This window comes from Limanda limanda, chromosome 5 (genome assembly GCF_963576545.1).
Source record: "Limanda limanda chromosome 5, fLimLim1.1, whole genome shotgun sequence".
Classification (NCBI taxonomy): Eukaryota; Metazoa; Chordata; class Actinopteri; order Pleuronectiformes; family Pleuronectidae; genus Limanda; species Limanda limanda.
The window spans coordinates 14,358,158-14,374,597 of NC_083640.1; the positions used below are offsets into that span (position 1 = coordinate 14,358,158).

At 42.1% G+C, this 16,440-nt stretch overlaps 2 protein-coding genes across 4 annotated transcripts; one reads left to right on the forward strand and one right to left on the reverse strand.

Annotated features, from left to right (window-relative positions):
* Positions 1-77: 77 nt before the first annotated feature.
* On the reverse strand, positions 78-7,496 carry usp30 (ubiquitin specific peptidase 30). 3 transcript variants are annotated; one of them, XM_061071409.1, is made up of 13 exons: positions 7,425-7,496; positions 5,293-5,402; positions 5,038-5,211; positions 4,856-4,959; positions 4,348-4,446; positions 4,070-4,115; positions 2,941-3,035; positions 2,772-2,831; positions 2,589-2,675; positions 2,341-2,421; positions 2,039-2,249; positions 1,857-1,953; positions 78-1,383 (listed from the first exon to the last, which is right to left on the reverse strand). In XM_061071409.1, the coding sequence occupies exons 1-13, from the start codon at positions 7,493-7,495 to the stop codon at positions 1,128-1,130; spliced, it is 1,491 nt and encodes a 496-aa protein (XP_060927392.1). In that variant the 5' UTR covers position 7,496; the 3' UTR covers positions 78-1,127. The 3 variants fall into 3 exon arrangements, with proteins under 3 accessions (XP_060927392.1, XP_060927391.1, XP_060927393.1); XM_061071408.1 differs by having other exon boundaries at positions 1,845-1,953; XM_061071410.1 differs by lacking the exon at positions 7,425-7,496 and adding an exon at positions 7,129-7,299 and having other exon boundaries at positions 1,845-1,953.
* Positions 7,497-8,624: 1,128 nt separating this feature from the next.
* Positions 8,625-16,263, forward strand: svopa (SV2 related protein a). The gene is made up of 16 exons (XM_061072149.1): positions 8,625-8,659; positions 10,404-10,561; positions 10,655-10,740; positions 10,838-10,936; positions 11,619-11,690; positions 11,888-12,012; positions 12,103-12,166; positions 12,341-12,466; positions 12,557-12,685; positions 12,805-12,878; positions 14,409-14,485; positions 14,923-15,027; positions 15,441-15,552; positions 15,640-15,721; positions 15,872-15,961; positions 16,045-16,263. Exons 1-16 carry the CDS (start codon positions 8,625-8,627, stop codon positions 16,261-16,263), a joined length of 1,653 nt encoding a protein of 550 aa, XP_060928132.1.
* Positions 16,264-16,440: the final 177 nt, after the last annotated feature.

The following is a 16,440-nucleotide window of genomic DNA, read 5'->3' on the forward strand; positions in this document are numbered from 1 at the left end:
CTAGGCATTTCTGATCAATTCTGTATCTGGTGTTTCAAGCTATCATATATTTATGTTGCTTCAATGAATCTAGAGAATGCACATTAGTTTTGTTTTTAATACCTGAAAACAATCACCTTTACAGATTGCACACAGATACACACAATCTCACATGAATATACATTTGTGCAAATCGCAAACACTAACCAGGAGCGTTTTTCTCACGGACTGGTCAGAGCAAACAAGGCAGTTATAAGTTACACAGAATACAAAATTATTCAGGATAACTCACCCAAAACACCTGTGGTTTTCCTCTGGGTTTATGAACCAAAAGCAGATCATTATGAATTTGTTAGAGCGCGGGTACATCCTGTTTCCATTAAGAGATCTTATGTTATGTTCACATCAGCTGCAGCAGACGTGGTTTGAATCCACGTCCAAATCCTGTGCAATAAAGACCACATGGCACTTGAACCTCAACTGTGCAGCACTGCAAAACAGGACAGTGTAAGGATTACTGGAAACATAGAAAAATATCAAATTCAACAGCTTATGAACTGAGTCGATCCATTTCAGACTACGTACACTGCTGGGAATGATTAGGCAGATAAGATTAGACAGTGGAGAACCAGAGTTATGCCAGAATATGCAACAAGTAGCATCTCTATGAAGTCCTGATGAGTTACCTCTGGTGAGCTGAGTCCACGCCTCTGACAATCTCAACAGAAATAACACTATGGACTTCACACATGAACATTGTGATGCAGGAATCTCACCATAGAAACCACAATATTGTCATGTGTTGCTGTTTTCTTGTCCTGTAGAAGCCACATTGACAGAAACTGTGACACGTTTCAAACGTCCGACAGGTCTATCATCATTTGGATTTAGAGCATCCTACTATCAGAGCAGATGCAAAAGTTTCCGCTCATGGAATTCATGTCAGAAAACGTTATCAGTGATATTCCACACGTTGCTGTGATCCAGGAAGTAAAATCACCTCTTTTACAACTGCATGATTGCTTTCCTCTCGGCTCTCTAAGTCCTAAACTGCCCGTCGATAACAATGTTGTAACTGGCACATGCAGCTGTGACATTTTAGTCGGAAAGCCTGAAGTGACTCAGGCTTCGAAGTGGCAAGCGTCCAGTTACTCCTCGGAGCGCAGAGCGAGGTCCAGCCTTCGCACTCTCTCGTAGAAGAGCATGTAAGCGTTGGAAGACAGCACCTCGTGCAGGCTGGCTTTTCGCACCGAGTCGTCCGACACCCAGAGCCACTGGGAGCTGAGGGGGGAGGAGGGGCTGCGAGGCGGGGAGGGGCTGCGGCGGTACGTGACGAAATGTCCTGAGTGCATGTCCCCGTGGTGAACCAGCACGGCCGTGAGCTGGAAAAGGTATTCTGTAGAACTGGAGGAGAGAGTGTGGTCACCAACATACACAGACTGGTTACAAATTTGAGTAAAAAGCAACACAAATAGTAAAGCGTTGAGCTAACATAGGGCCAGCAGTCGACTGCAGGTGACTGTGAAGGCGGATCCTTTTCAGAAACGATTCTTCTATCACACCAAGCATACTTTGGCTATATTTTAATTGATCTGGTTCTCTCTCAACATTGTGCTATGCTTAATCAAAACTGATTATGGATTATTCAGAACCAGCTCGGCACATTATAAGCTGAAGCCGCAAAGAACATTAACGTAAAAGTCACATCTTTCTGAAAAATCACTTAAACAGACAGATGAAGGCAGCAATGGTCCTTATTCCGAGTCTGAAAAAGGCTTTTGATCACCCCCACCACACTGAGTAAACTGATATGTGTGAGTTCCTTCTATTGTTGCACCGTGATCGTTTGCTTTCGTCGAGGTTACCTGTAGTCATACCTGAGGCCGAGCTGTGGGTTCACACCAGGGGAGTGAAGAAATAAAGATGAACAGGTTCCATTGGAAAAAGGTTTGTTGTTGTTGTGATGTTCTGCATCTGGAAATCAAATTACACCAAATATGATGCACTATAAAAAGATCATATAAAGTAGAATGGTATTACAGAGACATATTCAACATACCTGTGCCGTTGGTGGTGACATCATCTGTATTTTCTGCTTTCTTGGGCTTTGGTGCACATGTGAGCCGCTTACTTCCCTGCATGGGAACTTTGTGTTTGTAGCGGTCCATCCTTAGATACTCTGAGAACTGCACATGCTCCTGTCTTTTGATGGGGCTTCCTTCACTGGACCATGTCAGTCTTTGTAAATGGATGCAGAGACACTGGGGGAGCTGGAGGAGGGAGGGACACATCAGACACAGACAAGTTTCCAAAACAGACAAAACATTAATACATAAATAAATAATATAAAGTGACAGTTACCTTTCCCAATTTTAGCTGTTTAACAAATGATGTTTTCTGACTTTCCAGAACTTGTGCGATGGCTGCTGACTCTTGTTGAAGCTGAGGACAAATGATCCAAAACCACAAATAAACAAAATCAGCAAAATAAACAAGTCACATGAATGTAAATGTACTTACCATAATATTCCTGTCTATGGTTTTCAGTGAATTACTTATTTAATGAAATGTTTTATCAGAATTTGCCTCGGACACTGTGGTGAATGTACCTTTGTGCAGTTTTCACACACCACTTCTCTGATGGTTTCTGAAGAGATGAAATGCTGAAGACACTGATCGAGAGAGACAGGTTGACCCTGAGGACACACACAGATAAAATTATGAGAATCAGTGCAACAACCAAAACAATGTGATAAGTGATGGTGTAATAACACTCTGATGTTTTTGCTCACCCACTGAGGTAAAGGGATGGACAGGGAGAGACTCTCAAATGAGTCATAACGCAGCGGACTCTGTAAAAAAACCCAGAGGAGAGTTACAAATCAGCTCAAGAAGGTAAAAAGTCAAATAACACAAACTTACGTGTTATTCACTTGACTGGCTACAAACAAACAAACTCACCTGTTGCTCACATCGCTTGCAAGACATGTTGCTCGTTAAACGGCCATGGAAAGGATGACGGCACTTCCAAGGACTTGGTATTGGATGAAGTGGGGCTGCAAAACAAGAAATTAAAAAAGGTAAAATTATTATTACGTGTGGTTTAATAGGCTATTATTAGGGCCCAAGCACCGATTTTTACTTTGACGTATTTGTCATCACAACAAGATGGAGATAAAAACTGATTGAAAGACCGATTTTTCATCACATCCTGTGACCGTGGCTTGGCGTCAGAGTTTGATTAAAAGCCATCAAAACACAAGGTTCTGAATATCGGACATACATCGTCCAATCGAGTCCAAACTAGACATGTAAGACAAGAGTCCCGGCCTGATGACATCTATACAGAAAGTATGACTTGAAATCACAGCGCCCCCTGGTGGCTACAGGAAGTGTCAATTCATTGGATCATGGTCAAGATTGTGACATTTCCTCAAAGCGTGTAAACATTGATGTGCAGTGAAGGATAGTCCTTCGCCAAAGGACACCATGTTGTCATAACTCCACTCTGCATTGTCCTATCACTACCAAACTTCTGTCTCCTGATTAGCGTCCAAGCCTGAACAGCTCTATGTGTCAATATTTCCTAGTGTCATAGAGCCACCTACTGATTCGCCATGAAACAAGAAGTACTTTGTTAATCCACTCTGCATTATCTAACTGGCTCAGAACTACTGACCTATGATCACAATCCTGATCTGAACAGCTCCATATATAAGTATTAGTTCAGGGCCATAGCGCCACCTACTGATCAGTGTGAAAATTAAGTTGTGCAATTGACACAAAATTGCTCACGCTTCATCAGAGCGCCTACTTGAACAGATCTATATTTCTGTACGTAATAATAGTGATAGCGCAACCTACTTGCAACAGGAAGTAAGCTTAGTTTTACAACTATCATTCTATTTATATACAATTTTCACAGTGTGATGTGCAATTGATAGCGTTTATCCTTGCCGCAGTGGACAAAACGCATGCAAAGCGGAGACGTGCACTTGGTCATTGATCGCTTGATTGATCTCCACCGACCACAACAGGCTTCAACGTGCGGGTGCTCGGGCCCTAGTTAATAATTGCTTTATTGTCTTACCTCGACTTCTGCAGGTCATAGAATTATCATCTTGATCAGGGAGACTCTGATAAGAAATGAAGGCATACACACAGAACAGTTAGGAGGGCTGTACCAGATTTGTCATAACTCTCTAACACTGGCTATGGTTCACATTAAGAGACAGAGAGATATAGAATGCAGATTTAGTGTTAAAATGATGTAACTACCCACCTCAAGACCACACATGTACTTCAAAGTGATGAACTGAACTATAAAACCTATGGGATTCATGTGACACACAGGAGATGATAACTTGCCTCGAGGGACTGCATGTCAAACAAGTTGGTGACTTTGGGTTGACGATCCCGTTCCTCCTCCAGAGACGCTGTGAGGACATGAAAGAGTTCATGTGCATCCTTGAAGGAATAAAGCAACACAACCAGAGAAGATGTTAATGTCATGGCAATTTTTACAATCCCACTCTACCAACGAGGATCGAGACACAATTCTCTTACAGTATTGTCACACCTTAATGCTCAGAGCATGGTGCATACAACAAAGGTTAGTTTGTAAGATGCACACCGATGGGAAACAGTTCTTTGTCTTTATACATTTGGCCATCAGGCCACGATTCATTCAGTAGTACAGGATACAGCATGATCAAGGTTACATTGTATGAGATTCAGTCATGATCAATCAAAGGGGAAATAAACATGATCATATTGTGCTCAAATGTTACATTTCCCTTACATTAATTAAACATTTCATAATATATTTTGCACAGAAATATAAAGCCAGATACCAATCAACAGCAAGATGACCGACCTGCTCTTCAAATGACCTAATGTGCCAGCGGTACAGTCTGAGAACATCCAGGAGGCATCCGGCATCGAGTACGTCTTCCTCCCCAGGTTCCTCACAGGACAGAGCTGTTGGTGCACAAAGGTCAGAAATATGAATGAACCATTCCTCTCTAAAGATTAATCTGACAGACTGCGTTCACATACCTTTGAGTAGCTGAAGCAGCGTGTTAGACAGACGGTTGTCTTTGCACGACTGGATCATAGGCGAATTCGAAAACTTCTCCAGCCATCTAAGGAAAGACGGACATGCCGCCAAACCCTGAAGCAATGAGTTGAGGAAGCAGGTGTTGCCCAAGTTCAACAGACCGGGTACCATACCTGAGAGAAAAAACAAGTTATTGTTTGCTACTACTGTAATAAAGCAAATCTATGTATTCATGAAGGCAAACCAAATCTCACCTTTCTTTCTCTTCTTTCTCTCTGTTATTGGGCCCCACACAACGTAGACTCCAGCTGCAATCGCAGCAGCTATTCCACCGATGACACCCCAGTTTTTAATCATCTTGTTTCTGAAAAAAAAATATACAGACAGATGACAAATTTAGTTTACAACATATCTGTGATCTGTCATCTCAGTTAAATATATTATTAGTGTGTATGCATGTATGTGGAGATTCACAGTTGTCCAGGTCATCTTATATCCATGTGCTAAAAACGGGTGAACTGGACTTAGTTAAATTAAACTAACTTCATCAACTGCTCATCAAGACTAGAAAGTACCATATAAATACAGACATTTTAACATTTAATCAACACTCAGTTTGAGTCAAGTTTTTTACACAGTATTATTTTTCTGTGTAGAATATAGTTATATGGAGGTCGTCGGTGGTTTTGGACGATTGTTTTAAATTGTTAGGAAACCCACGTGGGTCAAAACCATTGTTTTTCTTCTTCTATGTTTTTATTGATTGCACTCTGCTCTGAAAACATGGAGTAAACAACACGTAACGTGAAGCAAACTAAACTAGGGCTACGTTGTAGCACTGACCGGCCCGAGCACACATTTTGAAGCCTGTTTCGGTTAGTGGAGAGAGCGATCAATGACCAAGCACACGTCTCCGCGTTGCATGTGTTTTGCTCACTGCGGCAAGGACAAACGCTTCACTTCCTGCGTCTGTCATGCACTGCTGGACCACGCTCACTAATTAGTGAACACTTTATCTAAATCGAATTTAGTTTTAAAACGAGACATCAAAGGATTCTAACATCACTGACACAAATAATTATTTGCTTAATGAATTCTTTGAAGTGTTCTTTTATATAGCTCATTTGAGCTGTATATTGTAAAGCAGCCAAGAGCAGTTCATCGAAGTTTAAAACATGTGAATTCCTGTAGCCAGCAGGTGGCGCTTTAATGATGAGTCAATATTGATATGGATCTGATCAATGCGGGACTGTGAATGTGTGATGAACTTTGACGCCACGCCCCTAATATGGCGTTGGACGAAAAGTCACAGTAATCTTATGCTGATGTGAAGAGGAGGAATACTTCCAAGTGTAAGATGTTCCTCAAACAAGACATTTCCTGTTGCCACCAGGGGGCGCTGTGATTTTAATTCATAATTTCTGTGTAGATGTAATCAGGCCGGGACTCTGGTCTTACATGTCTGTCAGGTAAGTCTGCGATAAAATGGCCAATAAATCCAAAGTCGCGGGCTTCCTGTTACGTTTTTACCATTGCACCCATAGACTTTTTTTGGTCTCATGGAAGTAGGCATGATGCACCTGGGCTTCGATTTTTGTGAAGATCGGTGAAAGCTAACTTAGGGGCTTTACTTTGGATGGGGCTGTTGAGCCATTTTGCCACGCCCATTTCAAATTACTCCAGAATACAATTACTTTTTGGGGTTTTGAATTTCCTGCAAACTTTGGTAAGAATTTCAGCATTTCTATTCCTGAAAAATCCCAAAAGGGAAATACAAATCCTTCGAATTACAATAGGGCCTACCACTGAATGAAGGACACGATCCACAGACAGGTGTTCCAATAAGTTTACTGTGGAAAAACAAACGCATTTAACAAAACAACACACCCTAGTGGTCCTGTGAGGAAAACACCAACTTGTTTGTTGATGTTATTTAATAACATATAAACGAGATCGAATGGATCGAGGTAGCGACACAAGCACCCCCAAAAAACACAAACACACACACACACACACACACACAAACACCACATGCCCCTTCTCACAGCTGAGGGACCATGAAGCACCGTGTTAGCATCGGGTTAGCTTACCAACAACACCGAGGTCAGGCTGCCCTCAGTCAACTACGTCGCTTCCATTCATAACTATTCAAGCTGTCATCTTCACAAACAGGAAACTTAAATCGTATCTACGTTCCACCGGTAGCAGCTTTACCGACAGTTCACGTTAAACCGGACCGTCCCTGTGTGTGTGTGTGTGTCTGCGCATGTTGCTCTTTAACTCCATCGCACGGTGACGTCGCGACCCGCCTGCCCCCCCCCCCCGGCCCGGTCCCAGCACCGGCTCAGCTCCGGGCGCTGCTGTTCGCCAGGTGGAGAGATTTTACCTGACGACGCGTCCAGTGCCAAGAAACTCTCCGACGAGCTTATCACAGGATTCAGGTCTGAACCGAAACATCCTGCTCTCCTGGCGGAACTGTGGTCCGCCGCGGCGTGTTTCAGCACGGACCCGAGGAAGAGGAGGGGCCGGATGTGCTCACACAACACACTCCGACATCCCAGTGTGTGTTGTTACCCTCTATGTTACTATAGACTGGATGGTTGTTGCGCACACTTGCTTTTAAACATACTGTTCTTTATAGCAGAAAGATGACATAAGAGATATAATACAAATATATGTGTGTGTATATACATACATACAGTAATAAAACATTTTAGGGAGAAAATAGACAAAGAGGATATTATGAAGAAAAAATATATAAATATGTATTCACACAGTCATTGTAAGACATTTAAAGCAGAAAACAGACAGGAGATATTATTAAAATAGATGTCTAGGTGTATATATATATTTATATAGATGTGTTACTGATATTTGTTCAATTTTCTGCCCATGATGTACTGAGGTTTGAGGTAAAATTACAAGTTTGACTACTACTCTTAGATCTGATTATGGTGAAATGTATTTTCACCATCAATTCTGGACTGGGGTCCTGAGTAAATAGACAATAATACATATCATACTATACTTACGTCATATTAAGAGCCCATTGTAGTCAAGTCCCATTAGTGACTGTGTAGGTGTGACCTAACCTTCAAACTTGGTTTTAAGGTTAGTCATAGAATAAGGGTTAGGGATGTGAGTGTGTGTGATTTTGTATATATGTGTTATGCGCACAGGTCTTTCTATAGTTATGAGGCCAATTTTAAAAATTTTAAACCTTTGAGGGTTAAGATTTGGTTGTAGGGGATATAATTAGGTTTTGGTTTAGGTTAGGCTTAGGGTTATGGTTATGGTTATGGTTATGGTTAAGCATTGAGTTGTGATGGTCTGTGAGTGTGTGGGTGTGTGTGTTAATGGACCATGTGTGGACCGTGCACCATGGATCCTCGCGAGCTCATAATCTAGATCCACGCTCTCGCTCCCGCCGTGTCGGTCTCGCGCTGTGCACGGCGGGCTGTGATTGGCTGATCGGGACGAACACCGGAGCAGGTCGGTCGCTGTCCTCGGTGCTGAAACCGCAGCTTGTCGGGAGCATGTAAACGGCGATGAGGCCAAACGGAGCTTCAGGACAACACACAGCAACATGGACGAGGATCTGTTCCAACTGAGGCAGCTGCCGTGAGTATCACACACCTCAGTCTGCGCGTCGACGCCTTCGTCTGCGATGTCTTTTGTTGCTCCTTCTATTCTCAGCGTGTTTGTCCGACGCGACGCCCTCTGTCAGCCTCGCGTCGTGTTTATTCCTTCAGCTCAAACAGCCTGACATTCCCCCTAAGCACCAGTCACATCCTCACAGCACGTATCCAGTCATATCCCCTGACTTGATCTCAGCCTTAGGAAATATATACAGAAACCAACCTGGCCCGTTAAGGCTGCTCCTTGTGGTGCAGTTTGTTTACAATCCTGGCGTTTCCCCAGAGGAGACCATTACTGCTCCGGAAGCTGCTTCACTGTGATCTCTGCCTGATAACTTTTCCATCCTAACTTGTAATTGTGTTTGCTGTCATGACTCAGTGGCTACAACGATATATAGATTCAACCCTGCTGCACACACATGCAGCTCAAGGTGGGCCAGTGCAGACTTGCACAGCATCTCTCAAAAACACACAGTTCCACAGTAATTTCTAATCCTCCCCCTCCCAAAAAAATAAGGACATAAGGAAATTGTTCATCATCTTAATGTCTCAAATGCTATAATGAAAATGCAGGTGATATTTTCAAGGGATTTTTACAGTATAGCAAAATTTTTATATAATTACTTCCTGCTTCAGAATTCTGTCTAAAAAGCTTGACAGTGAAAATGTGAGTAGTCTACAGTAAAATAGATTTAAGCGGACCTGTTGTTAACTCATCTGCCAGACAAGGCACTTTTATTTATACAACATATTTCATATTCAGATTCAAGGTGATTTACTGGGACATTACAAACAACACAGAGACAACATTTCAATTAATAAATTCAAAATCAGAAAACACCGTTACAACAATTTTCAAGGAAATTAAGAACGATTAAAAACAGCTGGATATGTAAAAATTTTTGCAGCACCAATACTTCCCCTGGCATGTGGGCAGTGTTATGTAATTACAGTGTTCAGACATCACTGCCTCTGTTAGAGTTCTCTTACAGACTTTCATCCTGTAGAAAAGAACCAGTATCTAAATGTGGGAGAAGATTACACCTTCTGTCTGTAGCAAACATGCATTTCTCTGGGTAATTAGCTGTTATAAGGTTGCCAGAGCAGAGCGTGCTGTGCTGTCAGTTGGTGTAACATGGTTTACCCATGGGATGCCAATTCCACCCATTCACAAAATCAGTACCAGAAAAAGCTCACATCACCTAGGCAACAGCCTCCGACTCTCTTTTTTATTCCGCTTTGTGCCTTGAGGGCATCAGACCTCTGATACTCCTCTGGCAGTCAAACTGTAGAAATGTACATCCTCACACCCTCTAGGGAGGAATTTTTGGGGCAGATAGAGGGAAAGTAACCCCACCAATAATCAAAACTGGCCTGTACAACCCCCCTATAATCATAACATCACACTAAATGAAAAGATATGACCATATTCATAAATGATAAAGTGGTTGGTTTTCTTGATTCCATTTATTTCGCAGCACAAACAAAACTTTTTCCCCCTGCCAATGTAATGGTAGCTACTTTGGCTGCTACTATAGCTATTATCTGCCAAGTATACCTATAAATAGAAATAATTTCTAAGGTACATGTATATCAAGCTATTACTTATTGGTAAGAAATTATAAGTTTAGAATTTATCCAGAGCATTTGACCTCAACCCCCCCTCCCAATGTCAACCCCACTTTACCCCCTTGCCCACATTGGATTTTTGGTTTGTTTGTTTGCAGTGTCGTTCGCTTCCGTCGCACAGGTGAGAGCACCCGCTCCGAGGATGATGGCGAGAATAGAGAGCAAGTTATCAGGATCGCAGAGCAGACTGATCTGGAGTCTGTGGCTCTTACAGATGGAGCTCCAGTACCTCGGGAGTTCGCCAATCCGACTGATGGTGCAGTATAGCACAACTCCACTTTTTCTCACACAACTTTGTTTACACCTTTTAGACTCACACATTAGACTCACACATGTCTCACTCCTTCAGACACGTTCATGGTAGAAGATGCAGTGGAGGCCATCGGCTTTGGGACGTTTCAGTGGAAACTCTCCATCCTCACTGGTCTCGCCTGGGTAAGCCCTGCTCTGTTATTAAAAAAACATATAAGGAACTGTCTGCAAGAATTCTTATTTTTTTATTTATTTATTGTTTGTTTGTTTGTTTGTTTAGATGGCTGATGCCATGGAGATGATGATCCTCAGCATCTTAGCCCCACAGCTCCACTGTGAGTGGAGACTGCCCAGCCTGGAGGTGGCGCTGCTGACATCGGTAATGGCGCTCTGATGTTGTAAAGTGCCCTTGCCTGCAGTGCCATGTGACTGCCCTGATAGTTATTGATTGAGTGCTTTGGGATGGTTTTAAAATAAGTGCCTGTATTGAGCAGTGATGACCATGTGGCAGCAGAGACTAATGGTTATTTAATGCCTTTAGAAATGTTGTGCAATATTTGGATTTTAATGTGGACCAAAGCCATATTTACTTTTAGTATCTTATTCAACAACATGAAAGCAGATGAACTAAAGTTAACAGAAAAAGCCCATTCTAACCAAATCCATCATTGACACATACAACATACATTTTTACGGGAAAATATTCTAATTAAAACGTCCCATTCTTTGAAATTTGTGGATTGTGGATCACACCAATACAAAAAGCTACAGTTCTGTTTGCAGTGTTAAAGTATGTGAGACAGGCCTAGCATTATATCAGCTCTGTGCAGTAAAACTCATGTGACATGAACGTCATCTCCAACAGACCATCAGGCTTCGGAATTCTTCTCAAATCATGTCCAGTATCCATCTACCTCACATCTACCTTACTTTTCTTTTTTAAATTTTCTATGACATTGCTCTTCTTCCCGAGCTGACCTTGTGCATAAAACGTGGAACTTGTAATATTTAAGCTGCTGTGACATACTCAATTCCATTATCATTTATTTTCATTACTGCAGGCTGTATTTATTGGGATGATGATCAGTTCTTCTCTGTGGGGAAACATTTCCGACAGATACGGCAGAAAAACAGTAAGTTCTAATAACACTTCCATTTGTAATAGAGTTGATATCTGTTTCCTCATTCTGACTCTGTCATTGTGCAAAGTTAAGTTTAGCTTTGGGTTTCTGAGAGAAAGTGATCAATATCAGACATGTCGACATGTACTGGATGTGATGAAAACTGTTTATCAAGCAACCAGGTACGTTTTCTTCCCGTGCACACACAGGGTCTGAAGATGAGTGTGATGTGGACAATGTTCTACGGCCTGATGAGTGCATTTGCACCTGTTTATGGTTGGATCCTCGTCCTCCGAGCGCTGGTGGGCTTTGGCATCGGAGGAGCCCCACAGTCGTGAGTAACTTCAATTCATCTCGCTATTTTGAAGCAATACTAAAATGAATGATTTGAGTTTGGATTAATTAATTAATTTCTCCTTATAAGGGTGACACTGTACTCTGAATTTCTGCCTATGAAGTCTAGAGCCACGTGCATCTTACTGATTGAGGTATGGAACACACAACTATCCTCCAGCTCACTATAGTGTTATCGGTGTCCAGAAAACATGCAACTGTACCTGCACTGCACTGAAAATCTCTGTGTTATAAGCAGAGTTTTGTATAATTTTGACACTCGATTCTTTTTTCTTTTACAACTTGTGCTCCTTGCGGTTGCTTTGCAGATATTTTGGGCGCTGGGCACTGTGTTTGAGGTCCTCTTGGCGATCCTGGTGATGCCCACTCTGGGCTGGCGCTGGCTGCTCGGCCTGTCTAACATTCCTCTCTTCATCTTTGCCATCCTGTGTTTTGTAAGTAAGGTGTGATCAGTCTAAGACATAAAAGCAGATTACAGATTCTGCAACTGACCTGCCTGTTTTTTGGGGGTGTGTTGGGAGCAGTGGCTACCTGAGAGCGCTCGATACGACGTGCTGACAGGAAACCAGGACAAAGCTTTGGCCACGCTGAAGCGCATCGCCACGGAGAACGGAGCACCCATGCCACTGGGAAAACTAATTGTTGCCAGACAGGTGCAGTCAGTCTCTACAGACCACAAATCCTCTGATTTTATGATTCTGAAATTATCGTGTGTCAGTTATTATGTTTGAATCTTTGATTTCATGTGTCGTTTTTTTTTTTTTTCATCCAGGAGGATCGTGGGAAGATTCAAGACTTATTTTCATCCGACTTTCGCTGGACCACAATTCTGCTGTGGTTTATTTGGTAAATGGAATGACAGGAAATGGCATGCAGTCATTATTAGGGCCCGAGCACTGACAGGCACTGACAAATCAATCTTTGACGCCACGGTCACACCGTGTGACGAAAAATCGATCTTTGAGTTTGTATCTCCATCTTGTTGTGATGACACTCATCTCAATTTGAAGTTGATCTGATGTAAGCCCTGCGACAAGTACCTCAAAGTAAAAATGTGGAATATGGCCAAAATGGCCTCTAAATGCCAAATAGCAGGCTTCCTGTTGCGTTTTTCAAATTGCACCTATAGACTTTTTTGTTTGTCTGGTCATGATACACCTGTGTATCGATTTTTGTGAAGGTCTGTCAGAATAATTTATAATATAAAATAATAATAATAATCCTTACAATTTAAATAGGGCCCACTGTCTGTCAGTGCCTGTCAGTGGTCGGGCCCTAAAAAATAGAATTAACATAATTAAATTAAATTAAATTAATCCTGCGCGGAAGCGATCTGCGCACCTTCTGCAAATTAAATTTAAAATTAGTGCCCCAGAACTGACAGGCACTGACAGACAGTGAGGCCCTATTGAAATTGTAAGGATTATTATTATTATTATATATTATAAATTATTCTTACCAACATGGTAACATGTAAAAAATAAACATGGTAACATGTTGGTAAGAATAATTTATATGTTCTTATTAACCGATCTTCAAAAAAATCTATACACATGTGTATCATGACCAGACAAACAAAATAGTATATTGGTGCAATTGGAAAAACTCAACAGGAAGCCTGCTTTTTTGCATTTAGTGGCCATTTTGGCCATATTCCACATTTTTACCTTGAGGTACTTGTACCAGGGCTTACATCAGATCAACTTCAAATTGAGATGAGTGTCATCACAATAAGATGGAGATACAAACTAACTCAAAGATTGATTTTCCATCACACGGTTTGACCGTGGCGTGGCGTTTGATTACACGCCATTAAAACACGATGTTCGTGGTCATACATGGACCATGAATCCTTTGATGCTGAGCTGTAAACAAACAACTCCACTCCTGCATTAAGAGCGAGCGAAAATCAAGGTGTATGCCTCAAGCGTTCACACTAGGTCTATAGATAGATAGATGGTGTATAGCACTGCGTGTCGGTCAAATTCCCACGTTAACTTAAACTGTACATTTGAATGTGGAGATTAATAGCAAGATTATTCACAGTAACAATGATTTAGCAATGAAATGACACCTCACTCACACACACACAGTGTCAGTACATAACCTAAACACACATTTGCTCTTAAAGGAGCTCACTTCAAGATCCCGTGCTTCAATGGGAAAGCTGCGCAGTGCGTGAAGTCATATGTAATTAAGAAATGCCCTGAAGGGATCGCAAATTCCATCACAGAGTCCTATTGGCAGATTGAAAGCTGGTCTTTATTTACTATTCACTGGGTTCCTTTTTTTTTCTTATTCTCCAAAACTGTGCATTCTAGTACAATAGACATAAATTTGTGGATTTCTATTGTTTCATTGTCTCTCTCTCCCCAGGTTTGCAAATGCCTTCTCTTACTATGGACTGGTGCTTCTGACCACAGAGCTGTTTCAGGAAGGAGGCGCATGTGGAAGTGAGTCACTGCTTCTCTCACACACACACACACACACACACACACACACACACACACACACACACACACACACACACACACACACACACACACACACACACACACACACACACACACACACACACACACACACACACACACACACACACACACAGTTAATACTAATATTTTTTACATTTACCAAAATTGAAAAACAGAATTTGGGACAGATAAACATAAAATAAATCATCCTTCAAGAAATCAGTAGAAATATAAAAGCCCACGTGCAGCAGATCACTTTAACAATGGCTGACAGGCACTATTGATGGAACTGTGCTGTCTTGAATGTTTTCAGTTCCACCTGTGCTGCTGCTGATGTGACAAATGCTTTGGGGTTGTGCGGTTCATGTGCTGGACTCGTCATGTGTTTGAGTTTGTTGTATTGTGCCTCCCTCTAGTGTCCAAAGGTAGTAGGAGGGAGCTCCGGTGCAACTTGGAGTGTAAATATCTGAACTCCGATGACTATAAAGATCTACTGTGGACGACGTTGTCTGAATTCCCAGGTAAACGTTACTCTTCCCCCAAAAAATGTATGAAATAATGTAAGTTATGTTTGGTGGCTGGTTTGTTACTGTTCAGTATTTACAGTGATAATATGGAATTAAATTCTTGTTTTATTGTACCTTTGCATTATAACACAAATATATACCTGTTACTGGAAAAAAGAAAGATGGCTGAATAATAATGCTAATATCAGTAACATATATATAATAATATACATTAATGTTCATGGTCTTTCTGATAGAGGACACACACTCATTACTGGCTGCTTCCATATCAGTGTATAAGGCGCTTGGGGGCGTATAAAAGCCACATATTAACAAAACACAGCATTAATCAATAACTTAAATTAAAGGTATAAATTGTTTTCTACATTTGATAAAAGTTAGGTAAGTTAACTGAGCTTGTTGTGTAGGACTGCTGGTGACACTGTGGGCTATCGATCGACTGGGACGGAGGAGGACCATGGCGTTGTGTTTCCTCATCTTCTCTCTGTGCATCATTCCACTATATGGTTGTGTTGGGAGGTAACGTTGTCTCTGATTTATAAAGCATTTGATTAATTCTGGACTCCATGTTTATCTACTCTGATGGTATTGGTTGGTCTCTTGCAGGACATCCATGACAGTGTTGATCTTCATCGCCAGAGCCTTTATTGCAGGAGGATTCCAGGCTGCCTATGTGTACACTCCAGAGGTTAGATGTCCAATACATGTGCAATTTCTTTGCTTTATTGTGTAAATTGCAAACAAGTATAAGCATAGATACAGATACAAATTAATAGCTGAGTAAATAGAGCTATGATCTGAGTAAGGCTGCCTCCTCAGTGTTTTCTGATCTCTGCAGGTTTACCCAACAGCAACCAGGGCTTTAGGCCTGGGAACAAGTAGTGGAATGGCCAGAGTTGGTGCCCTCATTACTCCGTTTGTTGCACAGGTAACAGCCAGCAACCATGTTCTCATTTTAGGACAGAACAGAATATGAAAGAGTAAAGACGCCCGGTTGTCCTCATCCTACAGGTGATGCTGGAGTCCTCTGTGTATCTGGCTCTCTCAGTGTACTGCTGCTGCTGCCTCGTCGCTGCCGTCGCCTCCTGTGCGCTGCCGATTGAGACGACAGGCCGCGGCATGCAGGAGTCCAGCCACCGTGAGTGGGGCCAGGAGATGATGGGCCGGGCCTCTACCTCCTCCCACAACTCAGAGGGAAACCCAAACTCAAGCTCCGGCTCCCAGGGCTGAGGATGTCCTGTGACCGAATGGTGAACACAGAGGAGAGAAGAGGCAAGGGGGGGGCGAGGAAGCTAAACAAGCTCCCACCCTATGACCCTACGAGCCAGACAGCACAATATTTTTACATGTCACTGTACTTATAGTCTTCAACCGCCATTGCTGTCACAATCTCACCATTGTACGACT

What these genes read in the sequence shown, in the direction of transcription:
- usp30 (XM_061071408.1), bottom strand. Translation starts at nt 7,495, where the DNA reads ATGTTTCGGTTCAGACCTGAATCCTGTGATAAGCTCGTCGGAGAGTTT. An exon ending in TATGACCTGCAGAAGTCGAG is followed by an intron (nt 3,036 to 4,069) that starts GTAAGACAATAA and finishes CTTGTTTTGCAG; the next exon opens with CCCCACTTCATCCAATACCA. An exon ending in AACAGCTAAAATTGGGAAAG is followed by an intron (nt 2,250 to 2,340) that starts GTAACTGTCACT and finishes TCCCTCCTCCAG; the next exon opens with CTCCCCCAGTGTCTCTGCAT.
- svopa (XM_061072149.1), top strand. Translation starts at nt 8,625, where the DNA reads ATGGACGAGGATCTGTTCCAACTGAGGCAGCTGCC. An exon ending in TTCCAACTGAGGCAGCTGCC is followed by an intron (nt 8,660 to 10,403) that starts GTGAGTATCACA and finishes GTTTGTTTGCAG; the next exon opens with TGTCGTTCGCTTCCGTCGCA. An exon ending in CTATATGGTTGTGTTGGGAG is followed by an intron (nt 15,553 to 15,639) that starts GTAACGTTGTCT and finishes GGTCTCTTGCAG; the next exon opens with GACATCCATGACAGTGTTGA.